The sequence below is a fragment of the Echiichthys vipera genome (assembly GCF_963691815.1).
Source record: "Echiichthys vipera genome assembly, chromosome: 14".
NCBI lineage: Eukaryota > Metazoa > Chordata > Actinopteri > Perciformes > Trachinidae > Echiichthys > Echiichthys vipera.
This window is the reverse complement of record NC_139839.1, coordinates 1056640-1074086: the sequence shown is the minus strand read 5'-3', so window position 1 is coordinate 1074086 and position 17447 is coordinate 1056640. Positions and strand designations below refer to the sequence as shown.

The following is a 17447-nucleotide window of genomic DNA, read 5'->3' as shown; positions in this document are numbered from 1 at the left end:
TCAAGCAAACGTCTAAGGATGTATCATGTATTCCTTAAGCTTTAACCATTTGGGCAGATGAGGACGCTGTCATTTAAAATCAAGTACACCCCAAATTAGCTGAAGTACAGCTTGATGCTAAAATACTGAACCGTTCCTTGGTGAAGAATAACTCAGCAAACATTTATGACACCTTCTGGCTGACAACCACAACGCTAAAGCCTGCACAAAGGGGATGTGACATTGGATAATGGGCCGTTAGCTTGAATAAAATGACAGATTTCTCCGGTTTGTTGTAAACATTTGGGATAATGTAAGACAGTTAAACATTTTAATGTGGAAATGTTACATTTTATACCCTTAAATGGACATGGCGAATGGGTTAGGGGCCGTTTCTTGACCAAAAGCGGAGACTCAAGGAAGTCAGAGGTTACTAGGCAACCGGGAAGTGGCTGGCCAATAAATAGTCCATGATACAAACCACATAAAACCATACAATGTCATTTTTGTATTTTGTTTTTTGACCTGAATACACAAACATGATATTACATGGTAAATAGTGGGCTTTGCACTTCCTTGTGGTCATTTTGTGGTTGTTTTTCTAGCTATAGTTGCATCTCTGTGATTGTTTGGACCTATTTTTGTTGTTTTGAATGCTTCTGGTTGATGTTTTGATCGATTTGTGTCAATCCGTTAGCATCTCTTCGTGCTCACTTTGCATCTTAGTAGTCATTTTGGGTCATTTATAGTTGTTTTGTGTTTGTTCGTGGTCATAAAGCTTCTATTTGTGACGTGCCTGTGCCTGTGCATGGTCGGCCCATTCACTAATCCATCCATCCAAACTAAAACTTTGTTTATGAATCAAGTAAGAAACTACAAGTTGTGTCCAACTTTAAACACTTTTGTTGTGGAAAAAAAACAGACTTCTTGAGAATTCTTAATCAATTACGTAAACAGTCGGTGTTAAAGGAAGATTTCAAGAACAGTTAAAGCTTTCTGCTCCTGGATCAGCCTTTCTTCAGAATCACCTCTTCTATCATGATCGACTTCCTCCCCTCGCCTCTCTGTTAATCAGTCTCTCCCAGATGGAAAATGCCATTCTCTTCCATATTCGCTCTCTTAGAGAAAGCTTGTGTATTTCGGACCTACTCAACCAGAGACGCCCTCCTCCTCCTCTCGACCTCCCTACTGCTGCCAGACGTGTTCCCAGGCAGGGAGGGAAGGTGAGCACAGATAAGAGGTCTTTATCTGGGTCCCAGAGGGAAGCTGGGTTAAGTTTAAGGTGAGGGTTTGACATGGCAGCCCAGCCGGGGCTGCTTGCCGCCGTGGTTCTCTCCTTCCTCCTCCACCTCCCGATGCGAGGCTCAGACTCGGTCCCCGATCCCCATGTCCTTGGGCTCATTCTTGACGGCCCCCACTGCTCCATGCTTTAATGAGAAAGATGAAAGAGGTGCAGGCTGGGAGAATACCCAGCCCTCCTCCTCCCCTTCTACCAACCCATTCACTTTGCTCCTCGTCCCGTTTGTTCAGCCCTGCCTCTGTGCCTCGCTCTCACTGGCCCTCCAGCACTAAGTCATCCAGGACTTTCTGCCGGGGAGTGGGGGAAGTTCTACTGTGATAAATTGGGAGCGAGGCTGGTTTTCATTTTTACATTTCTCAGGTATTATTCCCTCTGATCTTTTGTGCAAATTTCTTTCCTTCCTATAGTTCTTTGTGTTCGACTATAGGTATGTTTAAATCATAAAGCCCAAAAAAGGCAGCTTTACCGAAACCTCTTCTTGCTTCGTTCGTTTCTCACAAGTTATGATGATAATGGTGTTCGTGAAGTTTTTATTATTCCGTCATGCATATAAATATGTCCGCGTGTGCTTAAAGGACACCACAGAACACTAGAATAGATCATCTAACTCTCTTTTCTAGGCTTTTGAGTCAAAGTAATGGGTTAAAAGTTCTTGAATTCTCTCTCTGCCGTTTCATTTAAAGTACCATTGCTACTTACAGTAAGTACATTATGTTCTGGATTTAAGATCATAAAGCTCTACGAATAAAATGGTTTACTTTATATACAGAATGCCACGATAATATTTATACAGTGCTGTTATTAGCAGTTATTTTATTCTGCACACGAACTTCAGGTAAAGGTGAGGAACCTCAGAAGAAATGGTTGCAATCTGCCATAAAACGAAAAGCAGCAGCAATGCACGGTTAAAGAAAGGCTTAGTTAATGGAGGCTTAGACACGTCTCTGAGCTGCAGAGTATGACGTGCAATATAACTGGAGCTGCAATGTTGGAGGGTGCAGCCTCGAAGCCAGACAAATCTCCCAAACTCATGTTTCGTTTGTTCTGGTAGGTCTGGCCTCTCTCCCATACAGACGGACTTCCAGCAGACGTCTCAGTGAAACAAATCAATCATCCCCATTTGCTGTGATCATGCACCAGCTATTGAATCTTTTGGTAGCAGACCAGATTTTACTGTTAATGTGCAGGAAGAAGACGTTTCCAGCATAATTTGAGGCAGAAAAGGAACAAACTTGTACATAAATGATTCACCCAAATGCAAGAAATTAAGTGTCTGAGGCTCAAAATCTCATGAGGGAGGACCCCCCCCCCCCCCCCAATAATATGTGTCCCCCCCAAATCTTGACTCACAAAAACTACAACCTTGGACATTGGCATTGAGCCATGAGTCCAGCCTCCCTGCTGAGGCCTGATAATTGTCTTTTCCGAACTACAGCAACGACTCTGAACCCCTCCACCAGTAATTAGTGATTGACCTTGATGGCATGTGAACAATAAGCACCACAGTTCAACACCTCCTCATCCTCCTCAGAGTCCTGTAGCACCAGATGGCGGACTTTGATCCCCCTTGAGAGATAATGAGTACCAAAATCTCCGCCCAACAAAAACAGTAAGACACATAAATAAGCGTTAAGATGTTTGTCCAACAATAAAGAAAAGATCTAGAGTTGGAGTGGATGAAATCTAATCTGTGTGTTCAGATGTACAGCAGGACCCAGAGCGTGTTCACCGTCAGCTATTATAACGCAATGCTTCCACCTTGTGGCAGTTTTGATGCGATTCAGTAAATGCTCCAGATGAACTTTATATACTGCACATACATACACGGGACAAGGAGTGTAGACGTTGTCCAAGTATATTAACTAAAAAAACAAAACGGTCAGACAGCTACAGCTTGTTCAGAACGCTGCTGCTGGAGTTCTCACAGAGACCAAAACATGTGAGCACATTACACCAATTCTTATATCGTTACACCGGCTTCCTGTATGTCAGAATCCCCCTGCTCACATATAAATCACTACATGGTCTAGGGTCGAAGTATATCACTGATATGCTCCCACTGCATAAGCCAATCTGTTAGTGGTTCGCAGAGTAAACTCAAATCAAGGGAAAGCATCTTTCAGTCCTTATGCAACAAACAGCTGGAATAAACGTCCTGAAGATGTGAGACTTTCACCCACTCTGACCACTTTTAAAACTACACTGAACACTTTTATGTTCACCTCAGCTTTCTGCTAAATCTTTGCACTTCTAACTGTTTTTATTATTTGTCTGTGTTTTTATTCTCTTTGTCTTCCTGTAATGCATCTTAACTCATTACATGTTTGAGTGCCTTGTGACTGAAAAGTGCCATACTAATAAAGTTGCCTTGCCTAAAGTATATTTACTTGTTCAGTAATGTCCATTCAATGAACGTTTATTTAAATGGTCGATGATGAATTGTGACGTTCAGGAGCAAAATTGGTTCAAAGCTTTGACTCAGTGAAAGTGGAAAATAGTAGAAATATGTCATTTTATCATTTTATCCTCTGAGGTAATAAGAAGGAGGTTTTTTAAAGGTATGCACGAGGGTTAAGTGAAGTTATCTGAGATGTTTGGGGGGAAACAGTGCAAACAAAAACATGTTGGAGGAGTGTTTTATTCAGTACTTTCTGAGCTGCTGAGTAACAAACTGTAGATTTCCCTATATAAATATTATGCAGCTAACATGGACATCTCCATATTCAGTAACACTTTCTTATCAGCGTTTTGAAATTCAGACCAAGTCAGAAAATCCTACAGAAACAACCTTACAGGGTCACTTTTAAGGCCTGCCAGCTACCTGATTGTTTGACAGGTCAATGTGATGATGTCTAAGACGACGTATTGCAGAAATTAAAAGAACATTGATAAAACTATCAGAACATGTAAATGGTCCACAAGGACGACAATCATCAAATCGATAAAGAGCTCTAAAGAGAATATTAGAGCTAACTTTGCACATCCCATACACAGGAGGATATCCGGTTGTTCGGGTCACTATTGCAGTCCTTAGAAGCTCTTGGGCTTGTCCTGGTTTATCATGTATTTCTGGTAGACCACTCCCAGTGTGGTGAAGAAGTTCCCCATGAAGAGGACCGTGTAAGAGCAGCCGCACATCACGACCTACACCACAGTAAGAAAACACAGCGTTTATAGAAGATACTTAACCAAAATATCTGAATTTGGATTTAGACCAGCAGTTGTTCGGTCCTAACTGAGTCTAAATAAAGTGTGTGTGACTGTTTCACAGCAATGAATAGTGGAAATACTGTTAAGTAGGAGCAGGGTTCGTACACCTTTTTCCGAGGTCAAATTTAGGGCGCACTCACACTGTCCGTCCGTCCCGTGCCCCGTGCTTTAGGGTACTTGTCCCCCCCCCCCCCCCCCCTCTCTCTCCACGGGCCAGGCCCGTTTGTACTCACACTACCTGGGCCTCGGAGAATGCTTCTTGCTGCCTATACGTCATCACGCCGTAACACGTCACAATGTTTGTAAAACTGCAAATTCAATGACTTTTATCGGCGGGCCAAAGGCTCAGTCACGACTGTTTTACCTCCTTCACCCAAAGATAGTGACTTCACAGAGATACTTATTGAAATGAAAATGAACATAATAGCTTATTGGACCATGTTTCTTTTTTTTCTTTAAAAACAAAACAAAAGCGGATGTACGTGCAAAAGGAGGACAAGTTTCTATTTTGCATGCACTTTTAAGGCGGCCTCTAACAACTAATCTTGTATATGTATTTTAGCTTATACCTTTATTTATTTACATTTAGACAACGTTAACTGTTGGCTCTGCACAGACAATCACTGATTACTTTAACCGGAGAAAAATAGTCTGAATCTGATGATTGTGAGCAAAGTTTTTAGGCTTTTTTATGATTTCTAAAACAGATTTAAGGATGTTTATCCTCAATGGACTTCAGTAACCTTTCCACCACTGTCAGCAACGAGAGGACATTTCTGGCAAATTTCCAGAGGAAATGAACGAGACGTTAAAGCTCTTTGCTGTACTAACCTGCCACTCTTTGCACTCCGGGAGCTGAATCATCCGGAACAGTGTTATGCTGTTGTAGAGCTGCCAGAACTGTGAGAGGAGGAACAGTCGGTTTTTAATCTTCACAATAGGCACTGATGTGAATACAACATTTCTTTTAATAAAAAGCTAAATTAATAAGATCGTAAGTAAGCAGCAAGCACAACTAAGAAAGAGGCTACTCACGTGGCCAAAGAACAAGAAGGGAAGGAGGAAGGTCAAGCCTCTCCACATCCAGGACTGGAAACCCTCTGAACACAAAATATCGTTTGCTGTGATAAGCTTATGTCAGACAATAATATCATCTCATCTCATCTCATCTCATCTCATCTCATCTTCAACTGCTTATTGAAGATGAGATGTAGGGTTGCGGGGGCAGCAGCTCCAGCAGGGGACCCCAAACTTCCCTCTCCCGGGCCACATTAACCAGCTCTAACTGGGGGATCCTGAGGCGTTCCCAGGCCAGTGTGGAGATCTAATCTCTCCACCTGGTCCTGGGTCTTCCCCGAGGCCTCCTCCCAGCTGGACGTGCCTGGAACACCTCCCTAGGGAGGCGCCCAGGGTTCATCCTTACCAGATGATCCTGAACCACCTCAACTGGCTCCTTTCAACGCAAAGCAGCAGCGGCTCTACTCCGAGTTCCTCACGGATGCTGAACTTCTCCCCCTCTCTCTAAGGGAGACTCCAGACCCCCTCCTGAGGAGACCCATTTCGGCCGCTTGTACCCGCGACCTCATTCTATCAGCCCCTGCAAGTTCATCGTGATGTCACTCGGTCACAAATATAAGCTGAGGAGGTGACCGACGGAGGTTTAGACTCACCGACTGTGAGGTCCATGTTGTGTCTTTCTCCCAGCGCTCTGAGTCGGTACAAACAGCCGCTCTGGTAGTAGTACTGGAGGAACTGGACGAAGCCTACTTTGCAAACACAGTGGAGAAGGAATCAAAAAGGAAGAGAAAGGTGTTAATTGTTGGCCAAGATATCAGTGATACAGCATGTAAGTATCCCATATGAGGGATCAAACGCACAGACAGAACATGGAGATAAATAAAACATTTTTTATGATGGTTCCCAGGATACTATTTCCTCTACGGGCCTTTAACAACATTTTTAAATGATCCCTTGATCTGGAGCACAAGGATATAGTTCAAGTTTTATAATAGAGGCAAATCCTCCTGGTGAACCGTCGTGGGAAGGAATTTTGTAGAAAAAAAAGTAATGTTGTGGTCCCGTTTGAACTGTGCCATTCATTTAAACATATGTTTGTCAAATTAAGATCATTTTGCAGGTTAAGAAAGTCGCGGTTTGTCGTAAAACTGCTGAAGTATAAGAATATGAAATTACGTTTATTGCAATACTAATCCTATATCCTCTGTGTCATGTTGTAAACTTATAAATACTGTATATACTGTTCCTTTTATTCTTATATTTGATATTTCCCTGCGTTTATATTATTTATATGTCCCATTTCTCCTTGTTTATATTGTTTATATGTTTCTATATTTCCTTGTTTATACTTCTTGTCATCATTTATTGTTTCTTACTGATGCTTCTTCTATGTTTGCTGCTGTAGAAAGGAAATTCCCCCTTTGTGGTTCTAATACACAGGGTTCGTACACCTCTCCCGAGGTCAAATTCAAGCACTTTCAAGGTCCAGTTTAAAGCTTTTCCAGCACCTCACAGTTTTAGTTAATTACATATTTCTATGAAGACATATAGATACTGAAATGTATTATTTCACCTTTATTTTTACCAATAAAAACAAGTTAAAAGAGATGGTTCTATGTTATAAACACAATAAATGTTTCGTTTACCAGATGGATGAGAAATTTAATTATATTTCTATTCTATAGCTTTTTGTTGTGAGAAATTTCAAGCATTTTCAAACCTTGAAAACACAACATTACAATTCAAGCATTTGTAAGGATTTCAAGCACCCGTACGATCCCTGAATAAAGGAACATCTATCTATCTAAGTAGAAACATGACACACCCCAAAGTCACGTTAGTTACATCCGAACATCTGTGTGTTTGTGTTTGTGCGTTTCGCAGCAGAATGTTTTGCTCGTTCTCTTTCTTCCTGGCTGATAAAAAAGAGCTGCTGGATAAATCATCAGGTAAGGAGACACTACGTGTGTGCGTGGAACACAGATAAGTCACCCAGCTCGCTACCAAGCCAGGTGGCAACGTATATCTCGCGATTGTGAGGCGAGGGAAGTGAGTGGTGAGTGGTTTAACACAACTATAAATGGTACTACGCGAACTTAACTTAACTTGCAAAAACTGATCTTTTAAACCAGGGTTGCCCAATCCTGCTCCTGGAGGGCCACTGTCCTGCATGTTTTAGGTCTCTCCCTGCTCTAACACACCTGATTCTACTGATGTGCTCGTTATCAAGCAGCTAAAGCTCGTCACGGGTTTGAAAAGCGTTAGAATCAGGTGTGTTAGAGCAGGGAGAAACCTATAAGTCATAGAGTGTGGTCTATACCTACTCTGTAAAGTGTCCTGAGATATCTTTTGTTATGATTTGGCACTATAAATAAAATTGAATTGAATAAAAACATGCAGGACGGTGGCCCCTCCAGGACTGGAAATGGGCACCCCTGTTTTAGACTGACAAACACCATATGTGTAATTCATCGCACAGTTCAAAAAGTCTCTCACTGTTAACTACCGTACATTGTTTTCTGAAATATGGTCCCATGGGGTGCACCTGAACGGGGAGGGTCTTCGCCTCTCTACACCGACATAAACGGTGTGGTGCGTTACAAGCCAAAAACCCAGGGAACCTCTGGTCTAAGCAGTACACTATGCTGATGAGTACGTAGTGTATATTTCACAATTAGACACAGCTTGAAGCTCTTACTTTGGTATAGACAGTATGCAAGGTACTGGCTCCTAAACATCTGGTAGAGAGCGCCCTCGGGCCTGCCAACAGACGCAACATGTGGTTAGAAAAGTTCAAGACATTAAAGTTGAAAAGACTGAAAGCACTTTGATGGTTATGCTGCAACATCAACCAGTCAGTATATATCATTATAACCATTTGTACAGTTACAGTGAAAGTGTCAGACTCTGAAAGTGGATCACATCACTCACCAAGTGAGCATGACTCCGGACAGGAAGGTCGACACGTAGTGATGGAAAACCCACCAACCTTTGATCCTGAAACGACACGGAGGACAGACTCTGAAGGGGACACGTCCGCTAGACCAAGAGGATGTTATGGAGGGTGTAGATACAAGTTCGGTCTGTGTGACATCTAATAAAAACTCTGAAGGAGGCCTTTATGTGTCTTTATGAGAACCACAACCTCTGCCAACCGCTCAAGTAGCAGTTTATGTCCAAACTGTCCCGACTTACATATTATATGTGAGACGACTTTGGAGGAATTGAATTTTTTGGTGAAACATGGATGCTTTGCACATACATCAGCAGAGTTTCAAGATTAGTGTCACCAATTCAGTAGTGACCGTTGAGCCCCTTGGATATAAAATGCCATCACTTCATCATTTCATCCTGTTTAACATTTGTGTGAAACGTTTAGGAATTCTTCAGTTATGGACAAAATCACGTTTTGTGAGGTCACAGTGATATTAACCTTCGATCTAATCAGTACGATGGAGTATTAAGGCCTTTTATTAACAAAAATCGAATGAAATTACGGACCTGGGGGAAGGGAATATATCGAGAAAAAACGTTTGTGAATCGGTGAATTTACAAGGAATAAACTCACAAATTAATGGAGAAAAACATGGATATTCTCTGACAGTAAAGTGGCGAAAATCACATGAAAACACTCAATTTACCATAAAACAAACTTGGATATTCTCTGAGAATAAAGTTGTAAATTCATGTGCAAGAAACTTGGATATTCTCTGAAATTAAAATGGTGAATTTATGAGAAAAAACTCACAAATTAATGGAGAAAAACATCAAAGTGGTAAATTTCCTGAGTTTTTCTCATAATATTTCCTCCATTCCCTGGATCGGTACATTTTTTTTTCTTACACCGTCATAAATCTGTTCATTTTTGAGTGGACATTTGTGCCAAATTTGAAGACTTTCCCTCCAGGCGTTCCTGAGATGTCACACAACAAGAAAACAGAACGCCTCTGGCCACAGACGTCGCCGGCGCAGAAGCATAAATATCGTGGACGGTAAATGTGTCGCAGACCTTGAGCCGTTGCTGATGAGGATGCTCTCCCGGATGGTGAGTGTACAGTAGTACCACACGCACAGGAAGTTGAACAGAGCATCTAGGGCCCTGAAACAAACACAAAAACAGGCACATAAAGAAGTTAAACGCAACCCAGCACTGGATCGGATTAGCATTAGGGCCACATGTCCCGGTCGTAATAACCAAAACAAACAAAATTTAAGGGTTCATTATCAAAGTGTTTCCAGATTTACTTACGCTCCTACATATGTCCTTTTTGCCTTCAAGTTAAATTGCTCTTGTTTAATTTATATTTCTATTTACATCATAATTTACTTTATGGAGTTGTGGTTAGCACTGTTGTTGTTGTTACAGCAAGAGGGTTCCCCGTTCGAATCCCGGCTGGGGCCCTTCTGTGTGGAGTTTGCATGTTGTCCCCGTGTCTGCGTGGGTTTTCTCCGGGTTCTCCGGTTTCCTCCCACAGTCCAAAGACGTGCAGGTGTTCGGTTCATTGATGACTCTAAATCACCCGTAGGTGTGAATGGTTGTCTGTCTCTGTTCGTCTCTATGTGTCCTGTGATAGACTGGCGTCCTGTCCAGGGTGGACCCCGCCTCACGCCCGTCTCCAGCTGGGATCGGCTCCAGCCCCCCGCGACCCCGACAGGGACAAGCGGTTGAAGATGAATGAATGAATGACTGAATAATTGACTTTATATACTTCTAATTATTTAATATATTTGTATGGCTATTTCCTCAGGAGGGGGTCAGGAGTCTCCCTTAGAGAGAGAGGGAGAAGTTCAGCATCCGTGAGGAACTCGGAGTAGAGCCGCTGCTCCTTTGCGTTGAAAGGAGCCAGTTGAGGTGGTTCAGGATCATCTGGTAAGGATGAACCCTGGGCGCCTCCCTAGGGAGGTGTTCCAGGCACGTCCAGCTGGGAGGAGGCCTCGGGGAAGACCCAGGATCAGGTGGAGAGATTAGACCTCCACACTGGCCTGGGAACGCCTCAGGATCCCCCAGTTAGAGCTGGTTAATGTGGCCCGGGAAAGGGAAGTTTTGGGTCCCCTGCTAAAGCTGCTGCCCCCGTGACCCGACCCCGGATAAGCGGTTGAAGATGAGATGAGATGAGATATTCCCTTAGTTACAAGAACTAAACTACACCTGCAACTTCCCTTCAGAAAAGTTCCGCAAACATCAACAAAGTTCGGGGATAACTCACCTGTAGCTGAACAAAAAGCGACACGTGAAGGAGAACACGAAGAGGATGACCGTGAGGACCAGTTTGAATTTCTCGTATTCATCTTTGTAGGCGAATCTGAGGAGATGAAACGATGTTGATGTGAAGGCGTACAGTGTTTTTTATTTTATTTAAAAAAAAAGACATTTTGGGGGTTGTAACTTAGAGGAGGAATGACTCACTTTGACTGTTTGTTGAGGAGTGTTACGTTGACGTTTCCTAAAACGAGACTGAGGTACAACCTAAACAGGGAGAGAGATGTCAGTCATTCACAAAGACGACATCTTAAACGTTTGATTTATTATTTTAAAATGGGAAAAGTATCACTGCCCTCATGTATCAGATCTGTTAGAACACACATACAAACTACTCTGCCGTCCAAACACACAAAATAAATCACGTGACAGATCCCTCACCCGTTCTTCTTGGGCAGAAACGCTTCCATCTCAGAGAAAGCCTCTGCTCTGTCTTTGATGGAGTCCTCGATCTCGCCGATGGCGTCCACGTCCTCGGGGTTTAATTTGGGTGTTGGGTGATTGTCTTTGCATCTAATCGTGAAGAAACAAAAACAGTGGGACACGTTTGTACAGAGCTGCTGCACACTTTAAATCAAATTGCGTGCTTTTTAAAGATCTTGATAGATAGGGATGGGGATTTTTATTCATTTTATCGATACCGATGCCGTTATTGACCTTCAACCTTTTGGGTGGAACAAAAGTCGGCCTGCACAGATTTTAGGCGTCAACGCAACTGTTTTGGATATTTGCCGTTTGTGTAACATGAATTCAACCAATTCAACCATTCAACCGTTCAATTTAACCATTCAATTCGATCTTATGGGAAGAGGCGGAAATACTGGTTGCTGATTGGATTGATCATCTGTCGAGCGTTGTGATGGACAGGCCAAATCAACCAATCAGATCAACAAAGCATATGACCCACTAACAGAGCGCCCAGGCAACGTAAACAACATGTGGGTAAAGGATATTTGCTGCTTGTGTGACGTGAATTAACGGTTAAAAGACACAATTTCAGGTGCCCCGTCCATTTTCCAACAGAAGGAGCACAGAGAAAAAAGCGTTCCTCTAAAGCTGCGCTCATCTCATCCGTGGAAGTCACTGTGTTGTTTACACTGAACAGTCGCTTCTACTTGCAACACACTTTGCCTCAAAACCAATTCTGATTGGTTCGGTCCCTTGCGCAACCTTCTCCGAATTTTCTCTGCCGCAGGTTACCAGACTGATCTGTGAGTGAAATACAGCGGAGCCCACGAGATCAGGACGGTCTCGCGAGGCTAATTTAAAGTGCCTTACAAAGAAGAAAGTAAAAGCTAAACAAACAAACAAACAGCTTGGACAGTTTGCTAAATGCTCTACTGCCAGATTTCAAATGGACTTAAAGAAGAAGCATGTCCGATATGTTTCCGGCTGAGATCTGAATGAGCCAAAGATCAGTGTGCTCTCAATGACTCACTGATGAATAAATACTTACTCTTCCAGTGACACAGTGAGCTCTTTCAGTTTCTTCCTCTGACGCGCGATAGCACCGGAGCAGCTGTCCTGCAGTTTGGCCACTTCCTCAAGTTTCTGTTTATATAGACGATGGGTGTCCTGGAGACGGAAACAGAATATATAAAGTAGTGTTATTTATTAACGAACATGCCCGGGAGAGATGCCAGGGAATCTTCCACAATAATGCCCGACGGGTGCACAGCACATTTATCTTTAAGAGCCAGGATATATTATTGTTGTTAACATGCAAAAACACCAGGTTGTTCCTTTAATGAGGAAGTAGCTTAATCTAGTTTCGGTTATAAGGATCCCCGTTAGCTAATACCCTGACCTGAGCTAGTTTTCCTGGGGTCCGACAGTGAGCAAAATTAGAGAACACTTTCAGATACCTCCCAGTTGTTTATGTTAATCACGAACCTGGTGACATTTTTCTAGAGGGCACTTCAGTGATGAGGACGTCTAATTTATTTGGGTCTGATGGGAAACATTATGTTCTGCGTAGAACTGGAGAAAGACTGAGCCCAAAGCGTGTAAAGAAGTTAGATTTGGAGGAGGAAGTGTCAGGGTTTGTTGATGTTTTCTGCAGCAGGAGTTGGGCCTCTTGTACAGCATCATGGCAGGGTCAACGCAAATGTTTATGTGAACCTCCTTCAGCAACATGCAACACCTCCACTGCAATTGTCTCGACACGGTGGGGTAGTGGCCCTTCTGTGTGGAGTTTGCATGTTCTCCCCGTGTCTGCGTGGGTTTTCTCCGGGTTCTCCGGTTTCCTCCCACAGTCCAAAGACGTGCAGGTGTTCGGTTCATTGATGACTCTAAATCACCCGTAGGTGTGAATGGTTGTCTGTCTCTGTTCGTCTCTATGTGTCCTGTGATAGACTGGCGTCCTGTCCAGGGTGGACCCCGCATCTTTGGCAAAAAAGTGATGTGTAAGAAACCCAGTACAGTTAGTGAACTGTGGAAGAGACTGAAGAAGAACGCAGATCAAACCAGAGCAGTGTGAGAAACTAGTGATGTCCTGTGGGCGCAGACGTGCTGAAGTCATTCAAAGCTGTGGCCTCTACACTTCCTGTTCAGTTTTTAACCCTAGAGAAGAAAACATGGTTGAAATCTTCTCGTCTGACACAATGAACACTGTCCTCTCATTTGGATCACTGCTTTTTTTTAACAAAATAAAGGGTTTTGTTAAAGCGCCTTGGTTATTTAAAAACAAATCATGCTAATACAGCAGTGGTATGGACACAGGGAATATTCTATCAAATTATGAACAATACAAAACAACAATATTTCAGAATAAATCAAGTATTAATATATTTATATAAATATTACAAATATGAGATAATTACGATAATAAATCACTAATTAAGCAGACGTGAAAAATAAACATAAGTATAAAAAAAATAGATACTTAGAAATAATCAAATAATAAAGAAAAAAACAAACAAACAAAAGCGGATATTCTATCAAATTATGAACAATAAAAAACAACAATATTTCAGAATAAATCAAGTATTAATATATTTATATAAATATGACAAATATGAGATTAATACGATAATACATCACTTACTAAGCAGACATAAAAATAAACAGAAATATAAAGATATAGATACTTTAAAAATAATCAAATAGTAAAGCAAAAAACAAACAAACAAAAATAAATAAAATAAATAACATAAAACATACCAGGGGTCACTGAAGACTTTACAATAAACACATTAAAAACTTTAAATGGGCCTATTGTCTTTATAAATAACACCATTTGCTTATTAAACACATTAAAGTGAGGTTTTAGTTGAAGTCTGTAGCTTAAAATAGTATAAAGTCGCATAAATGGCGACGTGGTCTGCTGCCGTGGCTTATTATTGGAGGTGCTCCCCCAAAACAGCGTCGTGCTGGGACAAAGTGACAACAGTTCCGGTGCCAGTTGTCCCCACAACTGTCATCGACTTCAACTTTCACTGACTTTTCGGTTTTTCACGACACATTTACGTTTATCTTCTGAGGGCGGATCCTTCCCCACCCTAACCCCGGCTGTAAGCTCCTTACCCGGGCAGGGAAACACTTCCGTCGGTGCTAAAAACAGGAGACCCGCTGCTGTTGTTGCTGTTGTTGCTGTTGTTGTTGTTGTTGTTGTTGTTGTTGTTTAAACTTACCTGGATCTGTTGGTAGCTCTTCTCCAGATCCTCCCATTCTCGTAAACATTCAGTGAAACCCGTTGGACTGAACAACATGTTCTCACTCTGACATTAAACCTCCTGGAGTTGAGCAACATTGAAGCTCCGCTGTGCAACAGTTGTTCCGTCAGTGTCAAAGCGACACCGACGCACTTCCGGTCACAGCCTTCAGAATAAAAGCCACACTTCCGGGCTCAACAAAACAGACAACCAGTGAGAGGTAAATAAGTTGATGCAATGCTTTAATTGAGCAAAGATAAGGTTGAAAATAACATGTTGCAGGCCGATATTATACAACTAACTAACTAATTACAATAATTATAAAATTGTCATGAAACAAGCCGATTTTTCTGCACTTTATTAAGTAATTCAAAAAAATAGCTCCTTCTAATTAAATGTTAAAAACTCATGTACAATACCAAATCTGAGCAAAAACTGTGACATAGCAGTTAGTTTTGCTTTTACTGTGTAATGCTTTTTATGTTTTTTGTTTACGCATTTATTATTATATGTATGCACAGAGGCAATCCTAGAGTCTGTTAGGGCAAAAATCCACAGGGGGCCCCTCGAACCAGCGTTCATCACCGTTATGTAATAAATAATAAACACTAACAAAAGAATTTCAAATTGTAAATATGTTATTACTTTCATATTTAGTTATTTAAAAAAAAAATCAATACAACATTTAAAAACTTGTATTTCAAACATATTAGCATGAAGAACAATAAAAAAGTATAAGAGAGTATAAACCTTGAAACCGGAGTAGGTGGAGTCGGGTGGAACCGCCTTAAGGTGGATTGAAACATCCTGATAGGGATGAATTTCATCCATCTGTACCAAATGTTGTCTCGTGTCCCGCCATTCATACCTCCGTCTGGTTTCAGTGTTGTTCCGGATGTTACGCAATACATCCTCTAGAAAGGAAGTGTCATATCGCAAATTACCGGCATCAACAATCTCAAACATGGCGTCCATAGAGGAAGTGATTTTGCTTTGTGTCATCCTAAATCGTCAAAAAGGGTACAAAAAGTGTGCCATTGGTATGTCAGACCATTCAATGAGAACCGACACCTTAATGGCAAGTTTTTTTCTTTCGTTTTGCCGATCAGAGAGCTGGATGTACCGCCCTCCTTAAGCTCACTGATGGATGAAACGACCCCCGGAACCGGACGAAAGGGTATCCGTGTTTACCGTAGGGTGGGAATGGGCCTAGGGAGGATAGGTCTCCTGCTGCCAGTGCAAACTTTTGCGCATTGTCCCTGCTGTAGTTCAAAGTTTGTCCGTCGTCAAGGGGCCCCTACTGGCCCCGGGCCCCAAGCAGTTGCGTGCCTTGCCTGCTAGGCAGCACCTCACTGTATGCACAGCACAGCGCACCGTAGTGAGAGCCAGACTTTACATTTGACCCATCCCATCAGGAGTGGTGGACAGCAACAAATTAGGCTCAGATGCTGAGTTTTGGGTTTAATTTAGCTTTACTGCACCTAAAGCATGCATCTTTACATCTTTATCAACATTGCTGTTATGTCCTGGTGTATATTATTGTGATTTCACTCAGTTAAAGATCATTTAATTCAGTTAAATCAAGAGTTTTACAATCCAATCTAAAAACCTTTCAACTTTTTGTGCTTTTATTTTTTAGGGTCGCTGAGGACGTCCGGTTTTCTCCTAGGTAAAGATGACGTACTTTACGGAACTCCACGAACGTTCCTGCGTCATGCCCGTTGGTCCAATCAGATGTCCCGTTGGATCCTCCTGTCAGCCAATCAGCGGCGGGGCTTTTAAAGAGCCGTTTGCGTGACTTGGAGACAAACTGTCCTGATTTGAGTGCAACACATGAGGGATGTAAACTCTGAACTCTGGCTCTCTGTGACACAAACATGTTTATTTATGTATTTATTCAGCTGTTTGTTCCCTTCTCTTGTATTTAAAACGTGTTGGAAACGTATTCTGTTGCCATGTGAGCCGTATTTATGGAGCTGAGGCTATATAAGAGGGGGAGGTGTCTTCTCTGATACTGTACATCCATCTAAGGACTGAACTAAGATTATTATTATTAATTATTCATAAATAAAGTTGTCTATGATCACAAAACAAGAGATGGTAAAAGAAAACTAAAGAAAAACCACAGGGTTCATCTCAACATCTACTGTACATAGGAACAAGACAAGAAAAGAGTGTATTTCTAATAATTAACCCTCATTTTTAGTTGTTTTTAATGTATTTTTGTGGAGGTTTTGTATCTTTTTTACTCATTTTCTTTCTTTTTGTGTTGGTTTTGCATTTATTTTTAGTCAATTTGCATCTTTTTGTGCTGGTTTTGCATCTATTTTTACTCATTTTGCATCTTTTTGTGGTGGTTTTGCATCTATTTTTAGTCATTTTGCATCTTTTTGTGGTGGTTTTGCATCTATTTTTAGTCATTTTGCATCTTTTTGTGGTGGTTTTGCATCTATTTTTACTCATTTTGCATCTTTTTGTGGTGGTTTTGCATCTATTTTTACTCATTTTGCATCTTTCTGTTATGGTTTTGTATCTATTTTTAGACGTTTTGTATCTTTGTGATTTTTTTTACATCTATTCTTAATCATTTTCGTGTCTTTGTCGTCATTTGTTGTCTCTCTGTGGTCCTTTTTGATAGTTCTGTGTTTACTTAAGCATCTCTTTGTGATCATTTTGGGGTTTTTTCAGGACCCCTGACCTGATCTGATCCTTCACTGACTCTAAATTTAAAAACCTCTTCAAATGTACAAAATAACATTACAGGCAACACCTTTATTTGTCCCAATTTGTCCTTTAAAACTCAGTTAAAATGTAAACTACAATGCAAATGTGTGGCTAATTAATGGGTAAATTAATAATGAGTACTTTAGTCTTCTGTCTTTTATTTTGAGCTGATCTTCTTAATTTATGTACGGATCACCTGAAACGATCAAATGCACCAAAGATAATTAAATTTCCCATTTTTCATGAGGTAAACTGTCTTAAAAAGTATAAAATAACATAACATCACTATTCGAGCTGTTCTTTT

At 41.4% G+C, this 17447-nt stretch overlaps 1 protein-coding gene across 2 annotated transcripts; it reads right to left on the bottom strand.

The window, feature by feature from the left end:
• Window positions 1-3914: 3914 nt before the first annotated feature.
• tmem120aa (transmembrane protein 120Aa) lies at window positions 3915-14542 on the bottom strand. Of its 2 annotated transcripts, none has more exons than XM_083926410.1 (12): window positions 14399-14542; window positions 12223-12341; window positions 11148-11279; window positions 10914-10973; window positions 10714-10809; window positions 9516-9605; window positions 8438-8503; window positions 8205-8266; window positions 6160-6255; window positions 5525-5589; window positions 5321-5389; window positions 3915-4423 (listed from the first exon to the last, which is right to left on the bottom strand). In XM_083926410.1, the coding sequence occupies exons 1-12, from the start codon at window positions 14474-14476 to the stop codon at window positions 4310-4312; spliced, it is 1047 nt and encodes a 348-aa protein (XP_083782536.1). In that variant the 5' UTR covers window positions 14477-14542; the 3' UTR covers window positions 3915-4309. The 2 variants fall into 2 exon arrangements, with proteins under 2 accessions (XP_083782536.1, XP_083782537.1); XM_083926411.1 differs by having other exon boundaries at window positions 6160-6252.
• Window positions 14543-17447: the final 2905 nt, after the last annotated feature.

Bases quoted from the DNA above. Each gene is read 5' to 3' on its own strand.
- tmem120aa (XM_083926410.1), bottom strand. From the start codon at position 14,476: ATGTTGTTCAGTCCAACGGGTTTCACTGAATGTTTACGAGAATGGGAG. The intron at 10,974-11,147 runs GTGAGGGATCTG...CTCCCTGTTTAG, and splicing joins TTTCTGCCCAAGAAGAACGG to GTTGTACCTCAGTCTCGTTT. The intron at 5,590-6,159 runs GTGAGTCTAAAC...TTTTGTGTTCAG, and splicing joins CAACATGGACCTCACAGTCG to AGGGTTTCCAGTCCTGGATG.